Below are 25829 nucleotides of genomic sequence, written 5' to 3'. Positions count from 1 at the left end.
TATTTTTTTTTTTTTTTTTTTAGTTTTTTATTTTTTAAATTTTAAAATCTTTAATTCTTACATGCGTTCCCAAACATGAACCCCCCTCCCACCTCCCTCCCCATAACATCTCTCTGGGTCATCCCCATGCACCAGCCCCAAGCATGCTGCATCCTGCGTCAGACATAGACTGGCGATTCAATTCACATGATAGTATACATGTTAGAATGTCATTCTCCCAAATCATCCCACCCTCTCCCTCTCCCTCTGAGTCCAAAAGTCCGTTATACACATCTGTGTGGAATAGGTTATATTTTAAAGGAAAGATACAGAGATCTTCTCTTAGATCACAATTGTATATTACTATTCTAGGACCTAAAGACAGGTCTGTTACAGAATTTGACCTTACAATAGCTGTATAATAGCATTAACTATATAAACACTGGAATGATATTAAACAGTAACAGCCTCTATCATTGAAGACTTTTTCAAAAAACGTAAGACATGAAATAAAAGGATCTTATATACTGTTTTATAGGATCCAGTAACAATTTTCATTTCTAAGAACCTATCATTTAAAAACTAATCTCTTATATTAAATATATTAAAATTCTTGAAATGTTAAACTCTTACCGTAACCCGTTCCTTTGGTCAAAAGCAGGTATCATAGAGTTAGGATGTTCTGACATTAATGCAACAAGCAGCTGTAGGACGTCCATTAGATTGTCATCCTAAAATTATTTCAGAATTTTTTTTAAATAAGGAAAAACAACTTATTTGAACAATGACTACTTCTGTAATAATGAATTAGAATATCAAAAAAATAAGTAGGCTTCTGTACAAATACACTTGTTTAAAACACACTAGATATTGATATATACATATTCATCCGTAGAATTCAACCTATACAACACCAAATAGTCAAATAATTTCATAATCAAAGATATAAAATGACTATTGCACTATGTCAAGATTTCCTGAAACATATTCCATTGTTATAACAGGTATTGATTTACAGGTTTCTTTTTTTTTTAAGGAATGATTACACATCAAGAAATTGGCAGAGAAGGACAAACAGGCTGTTCTGTTTTATTACAACAAAGACAAATTGAAGCTTCAATATGCTAATAAGACACTGGGAATATGGTAGTAGTGTTGGGGGCAACTAGGACCACGATGTGCACTAAGTCTCTCAAGAAACTAGCTCTGAAACAAGATCTTATGGGAAATGATAACTAGATAGTTCTCACATACTATCTGGGAAAAAGTGTTAGCAGATCAGTCGTCTCCAACTCTTTGCAACCCATGGACTGTAACTTCTGTCCATGGAATTCTCCAGGCAAGAATATAGGACGGGGTTGCCATTCCCTTCTCCAGGGGATTTTCACAACTCAGGGATAAAACTTGGGTCTCCTGCACTGCAGGCAGATTCTTTACCATCTTAGCCACCAAGGAAGCCCCTTATTATCTGCAGTTAGTATTAAATATATCAGTACAGATTAGTCCCTCAGTCATGTCCAACTCTTTGCAACCCTACGGACTGCAGCATGCCAGGGTTCCCTGTCCATCACCAACTCCTGGAGCTTGCTCAAACTCATGTCCATCAAGTCGATGATGTCATCCAACCATCTCATCCTCTGTTGTCCCCTTCTCCTCCCACCTTCAATCTTTCCGAGCATCAGGAAAGTCTTTTCCAATGAGTCAGTTCTCTGCATCAGGTGACCAAAGTATTGGAGCTTTAGTCCTTCCAATGATTATTCAGGACTGATTTCCTTTAGGATTGACTGGCTGGATCTCCTTACAGTCCAAGGGACTCTCAAGAGTCTTCTCCAACACCACAGTTCAAAAGCATCAATTCTTCAGTGCTCAGCTTTCTTTATAGTCCAACTCTCCCATCCATACATGACCCCTGGAAAAATCATAGCTTTAACTAGATGGACCTTTGTTGGCAAAGTAATGTCTCTGCTCTTTAATATGCTGTCTAATTCTGTCACTGCTTTCCTTCCAAGGAGCAAGCATCTTCTAATTTCATGGCTGCAGTCACCAATTGCACTGATTTTGGAGCCCAAGAAAATAAAGTCCATCACTGTCTCCATTGTTTCCCCATCTATCTGCCTTGAAGTGATGGGACCACTGTTCTTGCCTGGAGAGTCCCAGGGACGGGGGAGCCTGGTGGGCTGCCGTCTATGGGGTCGCACAGAGTCGGAAACGACTGAAGCGACTTAGCAGCAGCAACAGCATATGGGACCAGATGCTATGATCTTCGTTTTTTGAATGTTGAATTTCAAGCCAGCTTTTTCACTCTCCTCTTTCATTTTCATCAAGAGACTCTTTAGTTCTTCACTTTCTGCCATAAGGGTGGTATCATCTGCATATCTGAGGTTATTGATATTTTTCCTGGCAATCTTGATTCCAGCTTGTGCTTCATCCAGCCCATTTCACATGATGCACTCTGCATATATGTTAAGTAAGCAGGGGGACAATATACAGCCTTGATGTACTTCTTTCCCAATTTGGAACCAGTTCCTCGTTCCATGTCCAATTCTGTTGCTTCTTGACCTGCACACAGGTTTCTCAGGAAGCAGGTATGGTGGTCTGGTATTCCCAACTCCTTAAGAATTTTACACAGTTTGTTGTGATCCACACAGTCAAAGGCTTTAGCATAGTCAATGAAGTAGAAATAGATGTTTTTCTGAAATTCTCTTGCTTTTTCTATATCTATATATGTGGTAATAATAAGCTTTTCATTTTTTAATTTGTCCAAGGCAGACATGATGTGATAAACACCACTGAACTCACCACCTGGGCCACAGAAATATATACTGCAAGCCCATGTGCGTACAGACTGCCTCTTGACATTTTTCAAAATGGACACTGCAGTGGTGGTGCGGGTCTCCTCACCCAAGTGGGGAACAGGGAAGCAAAATTTTTTTCTCAAAACTTTAAGGTGGGTTTTTGTTTGGGGTGGCATATTTTTCTCCCCTCTCTGGATCTGTACTTTTAAATCTTAAATGAAACACTGTTAGGCATGACAGGTAGTTAAAGAAGCAATGGAGAAGTGTTTAAAACACCTGTGTTAGCTAACAGGTTTCTGAATTTATTGCTCTATTTCCAGAGAGAAGGCTGGAGAAGGTAACAAGGATTTTTGTATCAGCTACTGCGGCCTTAAAACAAAGTTGGTGTCTCTTTGGACTTTAAAATTGTTCCTATACAGCTTCTTTTATCTTTTCTTAATCAGATATAAAGGGATACATGGGGGGGGGGGGAAGGTTACAGACGACCAATAAATGTTTATTGGGTGAACACACTTCTGTATATGGCATAATTTAATAACATTTGCAGAACAGCACAAGAATAAGCACATAGTTCTGAAATCTACAAATTTCAAGAAAACCCTTCACAATCTTTGTCGACTGTTAGAGGGCCTTATTGGGCATTACTAACCCAAAGATACAAAAGGAAGCAGCAGGCAGTCATCTCTATGGTGCCCTGCGTCCAGGTTCATTCACTGCTTTTTAATTCTCGCTGTGGCAGCTACTTCAATATTTAATTCTCAATATGCTAAATAAATCATCTAGAGGTAGGGCACTGGGGTTTTGGAAAAGTGTGATTTGAAGGACCCCAAAAATATCTGATTTAATAGTTTCAGGGAAACAGATCACTGTGACTTCCAGTTTTCGTTTATGAAATATTTTGGTCCCAAATGGTCAAGAAAATCTAAAGAGACTACCCTACTCAAGAGGAAAAAGAAATCATAATCATTAATGTTTCAGTCAAACATGATGCTACCAAGAACTTTAACTCATTCTTTTCTGTCCCAATTAACAAAGACAGATCCAAACCACATCTCTTTATCTACTAATGATTTTAAAAGCCACTATTCTCATGCTGTAACAAATATGTTAACTCATAAAACATGAATTATACACAGGAATATCAGTTATCGTATAAAAGCCCCACTTCATATGAAATTCACTTCCAAATTTAACTATGCAAAATACATTTAATTAGATTATGTATTTAGACTACATCAGGCATATATCAAATTTTCTCAACTCTATAAAGGAAAAAAACTCCAGACATTTCAACCTATTTAACCTCCTTTACAACCACATAATTTTAAATCAACTATAAATGAGTGATTTAACAGTATTTGATTATGCAAAATCAGTGGGAAAAGTATGATAAGAATTCAAAAAAAGTCCAATCATTTGTAGTCATTTTTGTTATCTATTTTTCCATTTATTATACTGGTACCTGGAAATACACTGAAAGTATTTTTTGGTTGTTAGGTTATTTTTTAGTCTTATTAGGTCAATGAGATCTTATTTTAATACTTTTAAAAGCCTCTCATGCTTATTCACAGAGGCATGTTGTGGTAATAAAGAATATTTAAATGTAATTTGCTAAGATTTAGTTCCTAGATACATTTACTCTCCATTCTGAGCAAAGGTACAGGCATAGTTACATCATTAATGAGAGAGTTCTTTAACTCGTTTTTGTTTAAAAAAGCCCATAATATAACTTCCCAACATATAAAATTCACACGTTACCTCATGCATAGTGAGTAGATAATTAAGAATGGCCTGTAGTTCATCTTCCTTTACTCCATTATCCTTAAAAAACATAACACAAGTATTTTATACTTACATATAAAAAATTTTTTTGAAAAGGAAAATTACATACACAGATTTGCCAAGTTGGTCAGTTGCTATAAACATAAATAAATAATGTAATATACAATCTAAACCAAAAAAAAAAAAAAAGAATCTAAACCTAAGATAAAAACTCAGGGAAGCACTAAAGACATGCAGTAGGCAACACAATGTAGAAAGTCAAAGAGATTAGACATCAGCACTGTTTTCAGCACCTTATAATGTGGATAGATGATAACTTATTTAGTAGAGCTTCAGAATCCTGAAGTAAGCAAAAACGATCATTGAGGGTAAGTATAAGGGTATTACACCCATCACTCCTTTAAATATAGAAGATAACTTTTCTGTTTATCTTTTTCTATTAAATTTGGAGACTAAAATGAACAGTTTCTAAAATTACCTAGTTAAAATGTCAGGTACTAAAAACTGAGTAGGAATTTCAGTGGAAAAAACACTGCACTTTTTAGTATGAATGCATTATGAAAATTTTCAAGCTACTGTACTATTGATCATAAAACAAACATGAAATCTCAAAAAAGAACAATTAAGATAATTAGAAACAAAACACACTAGGAAAGAACATAAAGAGACAATGTGAAGGATAAATTTTTAAATAAATGGAAATAAGATATCTGATTCTGAAAGATATACCAAGTTAGGTCCATTTACCACAATATTATGTGGCAGCTAATAAAGCATTAAACTATAAAGAATACGAAATAAAATGATATAGGAAAATACTGAATAAAATATTGAGAACAAATATATTTATATGTTGGCATCTTATAAAACCAAAACACCTTCCTGAAAAATAATATTAAATTTTACTTTACAGATAGTGGAAGGAAATGTAACAAAATGTAATCATTTCTATCCCGTATGTTTTTATACAGGAAAATTTATTTTTCAAAATCTGGATGTCAGGTACAGGGAATCTCTAAAAATGAAACCTCCTCCTTTTGAGCAGCTCTGTTGACTGCTGTATCCCCAGGTCTAAGAATAGTAGGAACTACTAGCAACTCAGTAAATACTTGCTGAATGAAACTATGAATACACTTGAACTCCAATAGAAATTCATATATGTTATAATTATCAATCTCTAATTCGGCATTAATGTTTATCAATATATGCCTAGGAAACAATAAGAAAAAACAAACAGGGAAATAAATACCTTTCAAAGTATTTTCCACTCTGTAAACCCATTAACAGAGCAAAGAATAAATAAACCAACAGAGCAGTTTATGTGAAAGTATGTTACAATAAACACATGCTAGAGGATAAGAAACATGAACTCACCTTCATTACTAATTGCTTAATAAACATCAACAAGAATGCTCGTAGAGAAAACAGTTCTTTTTGATTAGGTCGTGGTCCATCTTTTAAAAAAAGACAAACACATACGCACACACATTGAGTATTTCAAAGACCTCGAAGCTAAGTATAAAATTCCCATTCCCAACAGTTTTCCCACTTACTTATAAGAAACATAATTAACTTTCCTGAAGAGTTTAATGTCTCTAGAAAAACAAGCATTCAACCTCAACATGATTGCATATACAGTGCTTCCAATGTACAAAATCAGTTACATAAAAACTGCAATGAAGACATTTGTTTTTGACTAAGGTCAAAGGAATTTCAAACCAGAAAGATGAGGTAACAAATTTACAGTTAGCTTTAAAAGACTCTCTGGGAATCTTACTCTGGCAACATAAGTTTACCAAGGAAAAAGAGCAAAAGACAGTCTAAACTCTACATGGGAACTTAATATGAAAAAACTTTTGTACTGTTACCACTGTATAAGCTAATATAAAACCCTCAAAAAGTACACTTCAACACAACATCGTCCACGAAGGAGGGAGACATTGTGCTGACCACCTCTGACATCTCCTTCTCTGTTTGAAAAAGTCCTTGGTCACACATGGCTCACATTAAAGTCAATTTTCATGTCTGAAACGTATAATTCATAAGTAGAAAGCTTTTGAAACCAAATACTCATTGTCCTAAGATCCCAACTCAGGTACTTGCTTGCCTCATATTTTCTGCAATTTTCCCCCCACTAATCATTATTTACAGCTAGTTCCTAGACCACCAAAGCACAGGACCAACACGACCTTGAACAGATCAATTAAACTAGGGAGAAAATTGTTTCAAATTTGTTCCACATGACGATTCCTAGACAAAGAAAAGGTTACAGAGCTACAACAGAATCATAAAGTTTGGCCAGCTTTCTCACTTGAAGTAGGAGACTTTCCCAAGATCACTAATCAGTTAGAAAATCAAGGCCAAAATATACTGCAAACACCCAGGACAGTACATGACACACACCATCAGGAAGTGATATTTAGTTCTAGATCTGCCACAACATGCCAGCTTAAACAAGACCATAGAACTTTCATGTGTCCTCACAGCTTTCTAAATGATAGCATACTGTCTAATAATAAATCAGGGTTATTTTGAAAGGGGTTTAAAAAAATATTGTACAAATATGAAACCTCGTCTCTGTAAATCACTGAACAACCAAAGCCTTTGAGTAAAAAATCAGAATGTATCTTGTTTCACTCTCCTGCATCTATCTCCTGATTTAAAACAACAGCCCTCAATTCTTATAAAGGGACTGCACCCATCTTCACACTCAGATCATGTGTTCTGGGGGTAAGAAGGGCCTCCTCCTCTGGGCAATTTGAAGAACACTGCCACGCAGATGGACACACGAGGCAATCAGAGCCAGTGAGCAACCAAGAGACTAAAAGGACTTTTGCTGGATATGCTCGATGCAGGCAGATACTCTTGCTAGATTTAAAGCTGTGGGGATGTGAAGGTAAGGGGCGCTGCTTGCTACTACAAACAGAGAAGCTACAGGAAAGAGCCAATACAGAAGAACTGGGACGTGGAGACAGACAAACCGACAAAATAGCAGGGGCCGTGTTCGGAGCCCCTGCACCAAATTCTACTGAAACTATCAGCCTGTTAACCCTGGTTAACACTCTTTTACGATATAAACCTGCAGTAACAGGCAAGTTTGACCTTGGAGTTCAAAAGGAAGCAGAGCAAAGGCTAACACAGTTTTGTCAAGAGAACACACGGGTGATAGTAAACACACTCTTCCAACCACATGTGAGACGACTCTACACACAGATGCCACCATATGGTCAATACCAACATCAGACTGATTATATTCTTCACAGATGAAGATGGAGACACTCTGCTGCTGCTGCTAAGTCGCTTCAGTCGTGTCCGACTCTGTGCGACCCCATAGACGGCAGCCCACCAGGCTCCCCTTGGATTCTCCAGGCAAGAACATTGGAGTGGGTTGCCATTTCCTTCTCCAATGCATGAAAGTGAAAAGTGAAAGTGAAGTCGCTCAGTCGTGTCTGACCCTCAGTGACCTCATGGACTGCAGCCTTCCAGGCTCCTCCATCCATGGGATTTTCCAGACAAGAGTACTGGAGTGGGAGACGCTGTAATAGTCAGCAAAAATAAGCCCTAGAGCTGAATTTAGAAAAGGCAGAGCAACCAGAGATCAAACTGCCAACGCACATTGGACTACAGAGAAAACAAGCAAATTCTAGAAAAACATCTACTTCTGCCTCACTGATTACGCTAAAGCCTTTGACTACGTGGATCCCAACAATCTGTGAAAAATTCTTAAAGAGACAAGAATACCATACCACCTTACCTATCTCCTGAGAAGCTTGAAAGCAGGCCAAGAAATAACAGAACAGACATGAACAACTGACAGGTTCAAAACTGGGAAAGGAGTACAACAAGGGGTATATTGTCACCCTGCTTATTTAACTTACATGCAGAGTACATCAGCAATATGCTAGACTGGAGGAATCACAGGTGGAATCAAGATTGCTGAGAGAAATACCAACAATCTCAGATATGCAGATGATACCACTCTAAAATCATTACGGATGGCAACTACAGCCATGAAATTAAAAGACAGATGTTCCTTGGAAGAAAAGCTATGAGAAACCTTGACAGCGTATTAAAAACCAAAGACATCGCTTTGCTGACAAAGGTCCATATGGTCAAAGCTATGGTTTTCCCAGTAGCCACATACAGATGTGAGAGTTGGACCATAACGAAGGCAGAGTACTGAAGAAGTGATGCTTTCAAACTGTGGTGTTGGAGAAGACTCTTGAGATTCCTTTAGACAGCAAGGAGATCAAACCAGTCAATCCTAAAGGAAATCAGCCTTGAATATTCATTGGAAAGGCTGATATTGAAGCTGAAGCTCCAATACTTTGGCCACCTTATGTGAAGAGCCGAGTGACTGGAAAAGACCACGATGCTGGCAAAGACTGAGGGCAGGAGAAGGGGGCAAAAGAGGATGAGATGGTTGGACGGCATCATCGACTCAATGGACATGAGTTTGAGCAAACTCCAGGAGATAGTGAAAGACTTCCGAAGCCTGGCATGCTGCAGTCCATGAAGTCGCAAAGAATAGGACACAACTCAGCGAATGAACAACAATGAGCAATAATATAAACCGTTTTAAGCAGGTTTTGCAATACTTTAAATGAGCCACTATTTGTCAAAATTTTTATTTTGACCCCTTCTATGAAGGATTGACATAATGAATGAACGTCAGGCTTCCAGTAAGTTAGTTCCAATTATACAGGAAAATAATTACTGAAATTCTGTAGTTTCCTTCAATTAGTTATTAGAAGCAGATACTCCCTACTCCTACAAAAAAAATCTCCATTCTCTCAAAAAACACTGCTGTCAATGACTTTCAATGGAATAACTGAACTCAACATCAATACTAGTTGCTAATATAGAATTTTCTCACATTCTCCATGCCTTAGAAATCATCCTAGTCATATTTGATCACCAAAGAACTCATACTAGCAAAAGTAGCATTCTTCTATAAAAATAGTGAGCTGTTAATCTCTGTCAACCACAATTTAGGACAAACTATTAAAATTATCAGCAAGATTAAAATAAAATTTTGCCATGAAAAGATTTAGAAAAACTTTCAGAAGTATGTATTGGTTTCGGAAAAAAGAGATGGAAGAGAGACGGAGGGAAGGAAGAAGGAAAGGGAAAATCCTGACCTTGCATATATATGTAACATAATATACAGACAGAGATGAAATACCTAATCCTTTTGGGGTAATCCCACTCCGATCCTGAGGATTCACTGCCCAGTAGTAGTACTTCAGTGTGTGCATTATGAGAAGCACTGTTCCAACTCTCCGAATGGCATTATATATGTTGACTGTGCCAATGAATTCCGTGGACAGGTAAGTATAGAGTGTCAACTGCACCTAGAGAATCAAAAGGAAGAGCTCAAATCAAAGAAACAGACCAGCGTTTTACCATTCTTTCCAGTAATACTCTCAGGTTGCTCTATTCGGACCACACTTGTTCTAAAAAGCAAGCTGCTTAATTAGCTTGATAGTAACCTCCATGTTAACAGACAACATATAGCCACTGACACACATCCAGAAGTACACACACTCCTTATAAAACAAACCCAGGCAAAGGCTTCTTTTACAGCAGCACTATGAAGAAAACATCCCCGCATATACCACGTTTTTGCAGCACTATTCCTATAGTGCGGAGAAAACTGATTCCTATTTAGCAATCAGCAATTATTCATGAACTTACACACTTCTTTATAATAAACCTACTACTTATACTTTGCATAATTGTTCTCAAAAGCTAGAAATTGTCTTTGTTCTGGAGAAAACCAGTAGCTGGAATAACTCATAAGAAATTAAAAAAACAAGCAGGAATAACTAAACACCAGATCAAAAAAAGAAAATCATACAAAAATATGTAAAGCCTACCTTAAGAAATGTTTGTTAGAAAAAAAGAATTTTGTTATAGCAGCTCATTACTACAAAGATTGTGATTATAATATTATAGTCTCTAAAATTCATAAACAATTATACTCTACTACTAACAGCAGCACAAAGTAAAAACCACTTTTGTTCTACTTTCATATCGAAATCAAGAATTCTTCACTGCATTACCAGTGGACATACTTCATAAACTAAAAAATACTAAGGAAGGCATTAAATTTGACCAAAACTCAAACTACTCCTGATCATTTACAACTGAACATTTATGTTTAAACATAATGGACATTCCCAGATGCTGGGGGCATTTTCCTTTTTAAGCCTGAAAGATAAAAATTAGGTGCCTACATTCCAGATGCTCTATAAACAAACAATCAAGGTTAAATGAATAAGGGAGTCAATCAGTAACAATACATGGTAAAGAACGGCAGACTCTGAGCCCCTTAAAATCGAAGTCTGAAAGATGACTGTAGTTCACTGTTGTCGTTTAGTAGCTAAGCCATGTTTGAGTCTTTGCCAACCCATGGACTGTAACCTGCCAGGCTCCTCTGTCCATGGGCTCTCCCTGGCAAGAATACTGGAGTGGGTTGCCACTTCCTCCTCCAGGGGATCTTCCTGACCCAGGGATGGAACCCACATTTCCTGCACTTACAGGCAGACTCTTTACTGCTGAACCACCAGGGAAACCCAACTGTAGTTTAGAAAATCATAACACGCTATAATCCAGAGTTGCTGAAAGATAACATCATTTTGATGTTGCTGCTGCTGCTGCTGCTGCTGCTGCTGCTAAGTCGCTTCAGTCGTGTCCAACTCTGTGCGACCCCATAGATGACAGCCCACCAGGCTCCCCCAACCCTGGTATTCTCCAGACAAGAACACTGGAGTGGGTTGCCATTTCTTTCTCCAATGCATGAAAGTTAAAAGTGAAAGTGAAGTCACTCAGTTGTATCCAACTCTTTGTGATCTCATGGACTGCAGCCCACTAGGCCCTCCGTCCATGGGATTTTCCAGGCAAGAGTTCTGGAGTGGGGTGCCATTGCCTTCTCTGTTGATGTTGCTACTGCTGTTCAAATAGACAGCCCAGCTTACTTGTTATTGAGGATATACAGAACTTTCTATGACATGATTCAAATTAACTGTGATATTTCAATCAGAAAATATTTACCTTCACCTGTATTTGTAGCACTGTATTACTGAATATACAATGGCACAGACACTGTCCCTCACTAGCTAAAAATCTAATGGAGAAGATTAAAAATACACACAATTTTAAGTGAAAAACCAAAGGGAATAAATGCCCCTACTGAAACTTAAGAAAGCTCATGTGGTAATATGTAATTAATTGCAAAACGAGTGCCATAGAGCTGTTAAATACTATTAATTCAGAGGCCAGAGAAATTATTTGGGGGTAAGCTAAAATAGTCAAGAAAACTTTCACTAATAGAGTAGATATTAAGGTAGACTTTGAAGATGAGTAGTTCTAACAATAAGAGGAAATTTCAAATAGAGAAAATTGTATATAATACAAAAAGCTTCCCTAGATCTGGAACAACCATCCTCAATCTTGCCTGCATTAAAATACCTGGAAAACATTTTTAAAATACCAGTCTGGGTCTTGTCCCAGAGCAATTAAATCAGAATCTAGGGAAGAGGGAGTGAGATTCTGTTTTCATTTTAAAAAACAAAAAGCAAAAAACACCTTTCCCAACTAATTCTATAGACAGCCAAGATTAAGAACCCCTGCTCCAGGATACCTTTTGGTACCCACCTACCCATTGAGGATAACTGATTTTCATATAGAAAGCCTAGAAAGAACTGGCATGCAGACTTAATGCTTTATTCTGAAAACAAAGAGAAACCATGACAAATCTGGGGGCTAAGAAATGTTCGGATGAGAGTGACTGTGAAACGTCGAAAGCGTGAAGGAACCCTAACGAAAAGTGAGAAACTAAGACATGGAAACTGGAGAAAGTCAGTTTCCTGAGAATGGTGCTGCAGCTGAAGAAAAATTAGCAGGACTGGACAGCAACATGCTGAGGTGAATAAGAACAGTGACCTCAGGATCATGCATATCGATTGTGAATAATTCTTCACTCTATATAATCCAATAGCCACACAAATCATACATGAAAATGTCCTTCCCATTACACCTGAATTCTGTGTATGAGAGCAGGGATCAGATCTGTCTTATTCACCACTGTATCCATAGGGCTGGCCACTCAACAAATGGAAGACTACTGTCTACAAGAAAACTCATCTCTCGTGTTAGGCCATTCAAAAGACTGTCTCTGAGCAAATCAAGCTTAAATGCGTATTATAAAAGACGGGAGCAGCCAGTTCCAAAAGCAAAGACTGATTCATACGATCATACTCTCAACTTTGGTAACCAGAGATGAATTTACCACGGAGCTAACGAAGCTTAAACTTTATGCCCACTCATCTACACATGTTCCTTCCAAAATCCTAAACCTAATTTTACATGTTGCATTCTTTTTGTTAAGAAGCCCCTTTCTCCCCCAAACTGTATGACCTTTAGGTCAAACAAACTTTATATCTGCCTTTTGTTATAACTACCTTGATGATAAATTTAGATATAACCCCTCAAGGATACACAAAGCATAAGGGTGAAACAAAACTGAAGTTTAATATTAACAAATCACCTGCAAATTCTAAAAAGGAAATTAAAGAAAATTATTAACAAGGAAAAGGTAAGAAATACAGTGCAATAATACTATGGACTTAAGAAAATGATATAATGAAATTTTTTAAATATTCCCCTACAACTAAGTATCTAATAAGAGGAGGTTTTCTGACCACATCAAAAGAGGCCCAAAGGCTTACAAATGCACTTAGTAAGACAAAGAAGTGTTTAGTAAAAAGTTTAAGAAGTAACTTGAAACAATCCTTGAAAAGAAATAAGACTGAGGGTCATAGAAGAGAAAGAGGTCAAATTTGAACCCAGAGATAAAAAGCTACAACCTCCAGCTGCCTCCTTTGATTATTTCCAAATGGCAATCAGAGTGAGCAGCTGTTTTTCTCCTTAACATCTGAAAAGAGCAGCTGAAAATAAGATACTATGACTCCAGAAGAGCAAAAAAGTCTGCAGACATTTTTTTCTGACAACTAAAGTAAGTACGTGTTATTCCAACCTGAACAATGATAAACACTTGCAAGTGAACCAGAAAGGAGAGGGGGAGAGAGGAAATCAAATGTTTAGGATAACTCAATAGAACATTAGGGTTTATCAAAAGTTTCATTTACATATTTTATCACAAATTCGCTTATGTTTACTTAATGCAATTGGTTTGCTGTTATAGTACTAAACTACTGTATAAAATATAATTGTTTAATAATTTTAATTAATGTGAAATTAAAATGATTAAATGAGACCAACACATCACGAAGCCTTCAAGAAAGGGTGACATTTCAGCTGTTCCTGTAAGAGCTAAACTCAGTAGCTCATCATTTTGGTGGAAGGAATATGTATATATAACACAGAGAGAGAGAGCACAATGAGTATAATTTATATGTATGTATATACATTCATACATACATAAGGGCGCATAGATATATATGCAATCCAACTATGGTTAAGGAAATGGACATCAAAATCTCTCCCAAATACAATTTTATTTAACAAAGAAAATATATACTATTTCTGTATTTCAAAAATGCTATTACTGCTTTAGGAAGGGAGGGACGGATGGAGGGAGGGAGGAAATACTGTCTTGCAAAAGTACATTTAGTCAGGTGGGAGGGAGGTTCAAGAGGGAGGGGAAATGTATTATTTTTGTGCTTTAGTTGCTAAGTCCTATCCAACTATTTTGTGACCCTATGGAGTATTTAGCCTGCCAGATTCCTTGTCCATGGGATTTCCCAGGCAAGAATACTAGAGAGGGTTGCCATTTCCGTCTCCAGGGGATCTTTCGACTCAGGGATTGAACCCACATCTCCTGTGCTGGCAGGCAGGTTCTTCACCGCTGACCCACCAGGAAAGCCCTGGATATATATGTACGTATGGCTGGTTCACGTTGTTGTATGGCAGAAACCAACACAACACTGTAAAGCAATTATCCTCAATTATTAATTTTTTTAAAAAGTACATTTATTATCAATTTTTAAAAAGTACATTTATTCAAAAAATGCATTCCACTGAAACCTTACACAACAGCATGTAAAAGGATGAAAGAAAATCCTCTTCATTATCACTCTTCTCAAGTACAAACATGTAGTGAACATACTAGCACAAAATCAATGTATGGATTACCTTGGCAGGGGTATGAATCCATATAGCTGGGTTAAGAAGAATGTGGTCACACAATTGCTTGAGTAGGGGCATCCCATTCGGCAGATTACTCAGGTATTTTGAAAATACGAGGCAAAGTTCAAGTACTGCTCTGCTGACATGGGATTTGGAAGACTGCAGAGGAAGATATTTCAAAGGTCACTATCAACGCAAAGCAAGGGAAGTAAGTTAAACGTTGTCAATACCAGAAAAAAGGTGGTCGACAAACTATGCTCAAAGTTAAAGATGCTTTGAGATTCAATAAAACAGTGGGGGCAAGGTAAAACAGCAATAGGTTGTCTTAATTTAGGTAACTTTACATTAACCAAAGAGATACACTTGCAAACAGAATTTCTCAGCTTCTTAGGAGACCAAGTTTCCTGGACTACAAATGAAGAATCAAAAATGTAAAGCATTTCCTACTTTACCTTTTCAAGGCTATATCCTATTACCAAGAAGCCCTTGCAGGCAAGCATCTGCTCTTGCATAGCAACTGAGTTCTTCAACAGCTCCATGATAAAAGCCAGCAAAGTTGAGCTGCAATAAGGAAACAAGAAAACAACAACGGTTTGAAAAACCATATTCTCTTTAAAAAAAAATGGGAAGGAGGTGGCTAGATAGATACAGTCTTTCAATTACCCTTAATAAAAAGTTTCTATTCCAAGGAAACTGGTGCTTTACTGAAACTACCTCCAATATTATTTCAGGAAAGATTAGGACTTATTAGTCAAATATTTAGCTCATATTCTTTATCATAAATACGTTAATAAATGAATTACTTTTGAAACATTATGACAAACAGGCACAACGTAGAGAAAAATTAGCAATATCCAAAAACAAGCAGTAAGATGGCTAATAGAAGTTTATTACTTTGCCCTAAGAAATGGATGCAACTCAGATGAGCAAGTGTATTCAATTTTGGAGAGTCAGAGGCCAAACAGATGGAAAAGATATGGAGCAAGCACTAGGACAGAAATCCTCAAACTGGCCTAATTTGAACAGAGGATAGGGTACGTAAAGGGGAAGATAAATAAGGATGTAGGCAAACTGAAGTGTTCAAATAATAATTTAAATATCTTCCTCATTAGCCAGACAGAAAAAGTTAAAGTAGTAAGACTACAGTCATGCTTCCAACCTCATAACTTTTATATACTCAACATGGAATGGAATAAAGGTCAACTGTTTTGTCCCTCTCAAAAGTTTTGAGAGATTCCCACTAGGAAAGGGAGAACAGCCAACCTCCTCCACAAAAGTACGTCGATTTTTTAACTGTCAGCAATTCTAATAAAGTTGAAAAGTTAAAAATAAATAAATAAATAAATAAATAACTGAGCTCTGTTACAAAGATTACAGACTAGGATGCAAAAAAAATTTTATGAAGGAACAATAGGTCAAGGATAATTTTAATTATTTTAAACGTAGCCAATAAACACTAGCTTTGATACATAATTTCTTTTAAAAATAACTCATTTTCTTGCCTAAAAATAATCTGGAAAATTTATTATAACACTAAACATATACATTGGTAGTAGACTTCAATTGCATGTAAAAGTAGAAATTAGAAACAGAATTTCAAAAAGGGAGAATACAAAAAACATTAAAATCACTCAATTAATAATTAAACAATTATTTTATTATAAATAGTTTCACTATGATATATAGCCATAAAAATTCATTTCCACATCCTCTCCGACATTTTAATAACTTGTCCTAGAATTCATGTCTCTTCCCTTTACTCAACACTAAAAGACAGGAGACAAAAGTGCCAAATAAGCAATTTAGTTTTGAAAAAACCAAATCACTTAGTATTATGTAACATAAAAATTTTACATTTCAATATGTTACTGCAATAATAATTAAATTCAATATATTACCTGCAATAATAATTAAATATGGAAAACTTACCATAAGAAATTACTGCCAAATAACCATTTTAAATATTTTTATTTTAGTTAAAAATACCTACACTTCTGATATTATTACCATGTCTAACTTTATTCAAAGTATTATTTTTTTAGAGCTCCCTATTTCCTACTGATAAAGAATTTAAAAATTATCAGAATTGAATTTGTAATAACAATTATAATTCACAAATTTCTTTAGGCTCTTTATTATCCCTACAACAACTTTACAAGATTGAAAAAAAACATTGTGCAGCTCCATGGTGAGAATAACTCACATCAAACGAAAGAAAAAAACAAAAGGACTCACCATATAGTCAAGTCAATTTCATCAGATAAATATTGCTTATAATCCAACTGTGCAAACAGTGGAAACAGCACTTGTACTCCTCCAATCGAATGCATGGCACTTTGGATAGAATGGGTTAAAACCGCCTTCACATCCTTGTAAAATAGAAGACACAGTAAAGGTTCCAATGATTCTTTTCCAAAAACTAAATATATTTTATTAAAAGTAAAATATAACAGGAACAATACAATGTTACAGTTCACGTATTCGTAATAGAAGCTACCAAATACACCTCAATAATACATCAAAATTTACCATTAAAAATATTGTTAAATACCATTCCTAGTACCTGGAGCATGAGTGCGTGCGGTGAATGAACAAAAATCGAAGGGTTGTCCTTAGGGGATGATTCAAGACAGAGTTGGGCATCTGTGGCGCGTGGATTGTACGTGAATGCAATGGCACCAGAGAGTTTGCCATCATACAATAAAAGCTTGTGATGCTCAGCAAGGAACAGGTCACTTTCTGCTTTGAATTTAAATGTACCCTAAGAATAAAAAGTCGAACATTAAGATACTATGCCACAAAAAGAAAATCTAACTATAAAGCACCACAAATATAAAAATTCAAGGAGAGTATTGACCATTTTCTTAACAATATCAATTAAGAGAAGCCCTGCATGTTTAATTACTTCTAAAGTAGTCTGAATTCATTTTAAAGGTGTAATGGAAGTCACCTTGACATTAAAATTTTCATTAAAAAAAATGCAAAATTTAATGTCCTACAAAGCATGTTTTTTTTTCCATTTATTTTTGTCTTTTTTGATTCTCTTCTTTAATTTTGTTAAAAGGAACATTTAAAATAAAATTTACCATCTTAAATATTTTTCAAGTGTATAGTACAGTGTTGTTAACTACAGTACACTATTGTATAACAAATCTCTAGAACTTTTACATCTTGCTAAATTGAAATTCCCACTGAATAACAACTCATTTCCACCGCCTGCATCCCACTCCCAACCCCCTAGCAATCATGTTCTACTTTCTGGTTCCATGAGCTTGATTACTTTAAGTAACTAAACTGGGGAAGTCACAGAGCATGTGTCTTTTTGTGAGCAGCATACCATCCTTAAGATTCACCTGTGTTGTGGCATGTGTCAGAATTTTTTTTCTGTTTAAAGTTGAATAATATTCCATTGTAAATATGTATCATATTTTCTTTATTCATTCATCCATAGACAATCAGGTTGCTTCAACCTCTTACCTACTGTGTGAACAATGCTGCAATGAACATGGGTGTGCAAACAGCTCTTTCATATCCTTTCATTTATCTCATATATATTTACAGAGGTAAGATTGCTCAGTCGGGGTCTTCCCTGGTGGCTCAATGGTAAAGAATCTGCCTGCCAGTGCACAAGATTCGGGTTTGGATCCCACACGCTACAGAGCAACTAATAAGCCCGTTTGCCACAACTATCGAGCCTGTGTCACGGAGCCCAGGAACCACAACTACGGAAGCCTGCTCACCCTAGAGCCCACGCTTTGCAGCAAGAGAAGTCAGCACACTGCAACCAGAGAGTAAACCCAGCACTCCACAGCTAGTGAAGACCCAGCAGAGTCAAAAATAAATAAATGAATAAAATTTTTAAAATGATTGCTCTATCATGTGGTAATTATATTTTTAATTTCTTGAAGAATCACCATATAGCTTTCCACAGAGGTTGCACTATTTTACATTCCCATCAGTAGTGCATAAGGAAACCAATTTCTCCACACTTACATTTGTTTAACAATTGTTATCCTAATGGGTGTAAGGTGATTATCTATTATGGTTCCAATTTATATTTCTCTGATGATTAGTGATTTTGAGCTTTTCATATGCCTGCTGCCCATTTATATATTTTCTTTGGAAAAAATGTCTTTGGGGTTATTTGCCCATTTTAAATGAGTTGAGTTTGTTGCTGTTGTTGAGTTGTATATCCATCAAATATTGTGGATATTATTAATCCTTTACCAAATGTATGGTTCGGAATATTTTCTTCCATTCCGTGGGTTGCCTTTTCACACTGTTTCTTGATGCACAAAAAATTTCTACTTTTTCTTTGTTGTCTATTTCATTTTTTTTGGTGTCATATCCAAAAAATTATTGCCAAACTCAATGTCATGAAGCTCTGTGTGTTTTCATACAGGAGTCTTATAGTTTAGGTCTTATGTTTACCTTTAATCTATTAATCCTATGGACAGAGAAGCCTGGCAGGCTACAGTCCACGGGGCTGCAAGAGTCAGACATGACTTAGCAACTACACCACCACCACCAATCTATTTTGAGTTAATTATAATACATGGAAGGTAGGGATCGGTAAACACCGTATGTTTAAAAAAAAAGTGTTCAAGAGATTAACCTTTCTCCATTTCAGGGTTTTGTATCCTTATAGATAATCATTTTACCATAAATGAAACTGATTTCTGGACTCTGTTCTGTTCCATTTGTCTATGTATCAAAATGTTTTGATTACTGTACCTTTATACTATGTTTTGAAATCCTGAATTGTAGGAACTCTTCAAATAACTTATTCTTTTGTAAGATTGCTTTAGCTATTTGGGAACTCTTGAGATTTCATGAGGATTTTACAGTGACTTTCTATTTTTGCAAAAAAAAATGCCATCTGGATTTCAATAGGAACTGTCCTAAATCCGTAGATCACGTTGGGTAGTATGCATCTTTAACAATATTAAGTCTTTCAATCCATGAAAGCAAGGTGTCTTGTCATTGATTCATGTCTTAATACTTTCAGCTATGCTTTATACTTTTCACTGTACAAGTCTTATATCCTGCTGGTGTATTCCCAAGTATTCCATTTTATGCTATTGTAAATGGCATTACTGTCTTCTTGTCTTTTTGGATTGCTCATTGTTAGTGTACAGAAATGCAACTAATTTTTGTTGTATACAGTGTCAGCTGTGGGCTATTCATATATGGCCTTATCATTTTGAGGAGTTTCCTTTTACTTGTGAGGCTTCCCTGATGGCTCATACAGTAAAGCGTCTGCCTGCAATGTGGGAGTCCCGGGTTTGATCCCTGGGTCGGGAAGATCCTCTGGAGAAGTAAATGGCAACCCACTCCAGTAGCTTTGCCTGGAAAATCCCATAGACAGAGGAGCCTGGTATGCTACAGTCCATGGGGCCAGAAAGAGTCGGACACGACTGAGCAACTTCACTTTCACTTTTCACTTTCCTTTGTAATTTGTTGAGTGTTTTTATCATGAAACAGCATTGAATCTTCTCAAATGCTTTCTCTGCCATCTACTGAGATGATTACGTAGCTTTTGTCCCTCACTCTGTTAATGTGGTGTACAGCACTGATTTATTCTCATATGTTGAACCAGACTTATATTCCAGGAATAAATCCCCAGTGGTCATAGGGTATGATCCTTTTAATGTGTTCTTGAATTTCATTTGCTACCTCTTGAATTTCATTTGCTACTATATTGTTGAGGATTTCTGAATTAATATTAAATAAGGATATGGATATTAATCTGTAGCTTTCTTGCAGTGTTGTTTGTTTTTTTTGGCTGTGGTTTCATGGCAATGCTGGACTCTAGAAATGAGTTTGGAAATGTTTCCTCCTCTTTTTATTTTTTGGAAGAGTTGAGGAGAATTGGTGTTATGTCTTCTTTAATGTTTGATAGAATTCTCCAGTGAAGCCAGTTGATCCTGTGCTTTTCCTTATTCAGAGGTTTTTGATTACTACCAATTTCCTTACTAGTTATAATCTATTCAAATTTGGTAGTCTTGGTAGGTTGTATGTTTCTAGGGAACAACTACTAGGTTGATACAAAAGTAATCACAGTTTCAGACCATGAATTTTAAATGATTCTTACTAGGATCAAGTGTTAGTTGCACAGTCATGTCTAATTCTTTGCAACCCCATGGGGTCCTCTGTCCACAAAATTCTCCAGGCAAAAATAATGGAGTGGGTAGGCATTTCCTTTTCCAGAGGATCTTCCCTAGCCAAGGATCAAACCTGGGTATCCTGGATTGCAGGTAGATTCTTTACTGTCTGAGCCACCAGGAAGCCCTATCCTAGGCTCAAATACATCTTTATGAATCAAAATAGGAACAATTACAATCAACACTTTTCCAACAAGAAATAAGTTTGTTTATTCCCGTAGCATAAAAATCCATTCTTTGGAATCTGATGAACTCTTGGAAAGCATTTTCTGCCTCCTGCTGGTTGGCAAGAGGTCAGCTGAACATGGCAGATGAGCCAAAACTTTGTAGCCCAATTTGTTCAACTTTTGAAGTGTTGGGTGTACAACATGCAGTCGGACGTCGTCATGGAGAAGAACTGTGCCCATTCTGCTGACCAATGCTGACTGTAAGTGCTGAAGTTTTCGGTGCATCTCATTGATATGCTGAGCATACTTCTCAGATGTAAAGGTTTCAGCAGGATTCAGAAAGCTGCAGTGGATCAGACAGGCAGCGGACCATCCAACAATGACCACGACCTCTTTTTGTTACAAGTTTAACTTTGGGAAGTACTCCGGAGTTTCTTCTCAGTCCAACCACTGAGCTGGTCACTGCCAATTATCAGATAAAATTCACTTTTCGTCGCACATCAAAATCCAACACAGAAATGGGTGGGAGATTAAGGATCAATTTTCTAAAAACAAATACTGACATAATCTAAATATTTAACTGATTCCTTTGAGTTTACAAAATTAATTTGCGACATAGTACGGAGCAGAAAAAAGTCCAATTAAAAACAGTAATTTACTCTTTGATCCTGTTCAAAGTACAGTGTGTTAACATAAGCAGACAGAAGCCTTGAAAATAAACAACTAAACAAACATTTTACTTGATATTTTATGTGAAATTTGGGAGTAAATGACTCCTACTAACAAACCTAAACTAAACTAAATCTAAACAAAAGTAAGTGTTTGACATATGTCAGGAACAGCTGTTAACTATAGGAAAGATTATGCATATGTAAATACTTTTTGATTAATTAAAATAAAAACAATGCCCTTTCAAAGGACTTAAAGCAATCTGGTATTTCACCAAACAGTAAGAACATACAAAAAAAAAAAGCACTCCATCTTTTTCTCCATGGGAAACAATATTTTTCATCTATAACATATTTAACTACAACCTTTTAAACAGTTTTCTATATCTCTGCTACCTTAAACAAGTTTTGAGAAATGTCTAAAACATGGTTATACAAACCAACAGATTTAAAAGTAATGAATAAGTTCAGTTCAGTGGCTGCATCATGTCCAACTCTTTGCGACCCATAGACTGTAGCAGGCCAGGGTTCCAGGCCCATCACCAGCTCCGGGAGCTTGAACCAAACTCATGTCCATCAAGTCGGTGATGCCATCTAAACATCTCATCCTCTGTCATCCCCTTCTCCTCCTGCCTACAATCTTTCCCAGCATCAGGGTCTTTTCTAATGACTCAAGTTCTTCCCATCAGGTAGCCAAATTACTGGAGTGTCAGCTACAGCATCAGTCCTTCTAATGAATATTCAGGACTGATTTCCTTTAGGATTGACTGGTTGGATGTCCTTGCAGTTCAAGGGACTCTCAAGAGTCTTCTCCAACACCACAGTTCCAAAGCATCGATTCTTTGGCGCTCAGCTCTCTTTATAGTCCAACTCTCACATCCATACATGACCACTGGAAAAACCATAGCCTTGACTAAACAGACCTTTGTTGGCAAAGTAATGGCTCTGCTTTTTAATATGTTGTCTAGATTCGTTATATCTTTTCTTCCAAGGAGTCAGCGTCTTTTAATTTCATGGCTGCAGTCACCATCTGCAGCGATTTTGGAGCCCAAAAATACTAGTATGTGCCACTGCTTCCACTGTTTCCCCATCTATTTGTCATGAACTGATGGGATCGGATGCTATTATCTTAGTTTTCTGAATGTTGAGCATTAAGCCAACTTTTTCACTCTCCTCTTTCACTTTCATCAAGAGGCTACTCAGTTCCTCTTCACTTTCTGCCATAAGGGTGGTATCATCTGCATACCTGAGGTTATTGATATTTCTCCCAGCCGTCTTGATTCCAGCTTGTGCTTCATCCAGCCCAGTATCTCGCATGATGTTCTCTGCATGTAACTTTAATAAACAGGGTGACAATATACAGCCTCGATGTACTCCTTTACCGAGTTGGAACTAGTCTGTTGTTCCATGTCCTGTTCAAACTGTTGCTTCTTGATCTGCATACATATTTCTCAGGAGGCAGGTACGGTGGTCTGGTATTCCCATCTCTTTCAGAATTTTCCATAGTTTGTTGTGATGCACAAGGTCAAAGGCCTTGGTGTAGTCAATAAAGCAGAAAGACATGTTTTTCTGGAACTCTCATGCTTTTTCAATGATCCAACAGATGCTCGCAATTTTGTCTCTGGTTCCTCTGCTTTTCCTAAATCCAGCTTGAACATCTGGAAGTTCTAGGTTCACGTACTGCTGAAGCCTAGCTTGGAAGATTTTGAACATTACTTTGCTAGCATGTGAGATGAGTACAACTGTGCAGTAGTTAGAACATTCTTTGGCATTGCCTTTCTTTGGGATTGGAGTGAAAACTGACCTTTTCCAGTTCCGGGCCACTGCAGACTTTTCCAAATTTGACTGGCATACCGAGTGCTGGCATACTGAATGCAGCACTTTAACAGCTATTTCAAGATTTGAAATAGCTCAACAGGAATTCCATCATCTCCACTAGCTTTGTTCATAGTGATGCTCCCTAAGGCCCACTTGACTTTGCATTCCAGGATGTCTGGCTCTAGGTGAGTGATCACACCATCATGGTTATCTGGGTCATGAAGACCTTTTTTGTATAGTTCTGTGTATTCTTGCCACCTCTTCCTAATATCTTCTGCTTCTGTTAGGTCCATCCCATTTCTGTACTTTATTGTGCTCCTCTTTTCATGAAATGTTCCCTTAGTATCTCTAATTTTCTTGAGCTCGCTAGTCTTTCCCATTCTATTGTTTTCCTCTATTTCCTTGCAATGATGACTTAGGAAGGCTTTCTTATCTCTCCTTGCTATTCTTTGGAACTCTGTATTCAGATGGGTGTATCTTTCCTCTTCCCCTTTGCCTTTTGCTTATCTTCTTTTCTCAGCTATTTGTAAAGGCTCTCAGACAACCATTTTGCCTTTTTGCATTTCTTCTTCTAGGGGACGGTTTTGATCACCACCTCCTGAACAACAGCACGAACCTCGGTCCATAGTTCTTCAGACACTCTATCAGATCTAATCCCTTGAATCTATTTGTCACTTTCACTGTATAATCGTAAGGGATTTGACTTAGGTCATACCTTAGGTCTAGTGGTTTTCCCTATTTTCTTCAATTTAAGTCTGACTTTTGCAAGAAGCAGACAGCAGGTACAAGTTTTGAAAATAAACACCTAAACAAACATTTTATTTTATAAATTCCACATAAAATATAAAATAAGTAAAGCAGAGTAATTCCGTGATCATCACTTAATATAATCTTTAAGTACAGTTTTAACAGTATCTGATCATACTAGTAAGGAAACAAATAAGCTGTTAACATAGGATATAACTCAGTAAGAATCTGGTGTAGGTTATTTAAAATAAGCAGTTATTTCTATACATTTACCACTTAAGGTTCTTTTCTGGGCCTTGGTATTCATAAATGAGAAACTATAACCAAGTAGGATTATCCCAGAGATGCAAGGCTTGTTTAAACTTTGAACAAGCACTGCAATACACTATATTCATAAAAATAAAGAGATTAAGGTTCCAAGCACCATTTATCTCCAATCCTCCCCTGTTACATTAAAATCATAGGGTCATAGGCCTATAGGTAGAATAACATCTTCCCCCAATCTCACCAAAGATGTCCACGTCCTAATCCCTGGAATGGGTGAATGGTGGCTCAGGCAGTGAAGAATCTGCCTGCAATGAGGGAGACCTGGGTTCAATCCCTGGGTCGGGAAGATCCTCTGGAGAAGGGAACGGCTATCTACTCCAGTATTCTTGCCTGGAGAATTCCATGGACAGAGGAGACTGGCAGGCTACAGTCCATGGAGTCTCAAAGAGTCGGACATGACTAAGCAAGTAATACTAACACATCCTGGTGGGCTTAATGCAATTACAAGAGTCCTTTTTAAAAAAGAATACTTTTTCCCTTTTTTCCCCTAATATTTATATATTTATTTGGCTGCCCTGAGTCTTAGTTGCAGCATGCAGGGTCTTCAACCTTCGTGGCGGCATGCACGCTCTTTAGGGTTAGCATGTAAACTCTTAGTTATCATGTGTGGGATCTAGTTCCCTGACCAGAGACTGAATACCCAGGCCCCCTGCTTTGGGAGCATGCAGTCTTGGCCACTGGACCACCAGGAAGTCTCTACCAGGATCCTTATTAGAAGGAGGCATGAGGCTCAGAGTCAGAGAAGGAGGCATGACTGCAAAAGCAGAGGCTGCAGGGATGCCACTGCTGGAAAGGAACACACGCCAAGAAATGTAGATGGCGTCTAGAAGCCAGGAAAGGCAAGGAACAGACTGTCCCCAGAGGCTCCAGGGGAATGACGTCCTGCTGACATCTTGATGTTAGCCTCATGAGACCCATTTTCAGACTTTTGACCTCCAGAGCTATAAGGTAATAAATCTGTTATTTTAAGCCATTAAAATAAATAAGGACAAAATTAACATGATCATCTCAGTAAAAGCATAAAGAGTATTTAACAAAATCCAACAACTCTTCTTGATAAAACTCTTCATGAATTAACTTCCTTAAAGAAACAAAGACCATCTACAAAAAAGTGACAGCTAACATAATTGATACTGAAAGACTGATTGCTTTCTCCCCTGAGATCAGTAAAGAAAAAGAAAAAGATGTCTGCTTTCACCACTTTTTTTATTTTTAATTTTATTGAGGACA

At 37.0% G+C, this 25829-nt stretch overlaps 1 protein-coding gene across 5 annotated transcripts in view; it reads right to left on the bottom strand.

The window, feature by feature from the left end:
- The window catches only part of LRBA (LPS responsive beige-like anchor protein), a 748427-nt gene that overhangs the window by 621562 nt on the left and 101036 nt on the right, over positions 1-25829 (bottom strand). For all 5 annotated transcript variants that reach the window (XM_069556712.1, XM_069556716.1, XM_069556715.1 and 2 more), the window contains exons 10-17: positions 17272-17469; positions 16944-17077; positions 15161-15269; positions 14715-14867; positions 9742-9910; positions 5931-6010; positions 4533-4595; positions 613-710 (exon numbers count right to left, since the gene is read on the bottom strand). In XM_069556712.1, coding sequence (XP_069412813.1) covers positions 613-710; positions 4533-4595; positions 5931-6010; positions 9742-9910; positions 14715-14867; positions 15161-15269; positions 16944-17077; positions 17272-17469 — 1004 coding nt within the window. The remainder of the gene's footprint in view (positions 1-612; positions 711-4532; positions 4596-5930; positions 6011-9741; positions 9911-14714; positions 14868-15160; positions 15270-16943; positions 17078-17271; positions 17470-25829) is intronic.

Source organism: Ovis canadensis, chromosome 17 (assembly GCF_042477335.2).
Source record: "Ovis canadensis isolate MfBH-ARS-UI-01 breed Bighorn chromosome 17, ARS-UI_OviCan_v2, whole genome shotgun sequence".
Lineage (NCBI taxonomy): Eukaryota > Metazoa > Chordata > Mammalia > Artiodactyla > Bovidae > Ovis > Ovis canadensis.
This window is presented reverse-complemented; position numbering and strand designations above follow the sequence as displayed.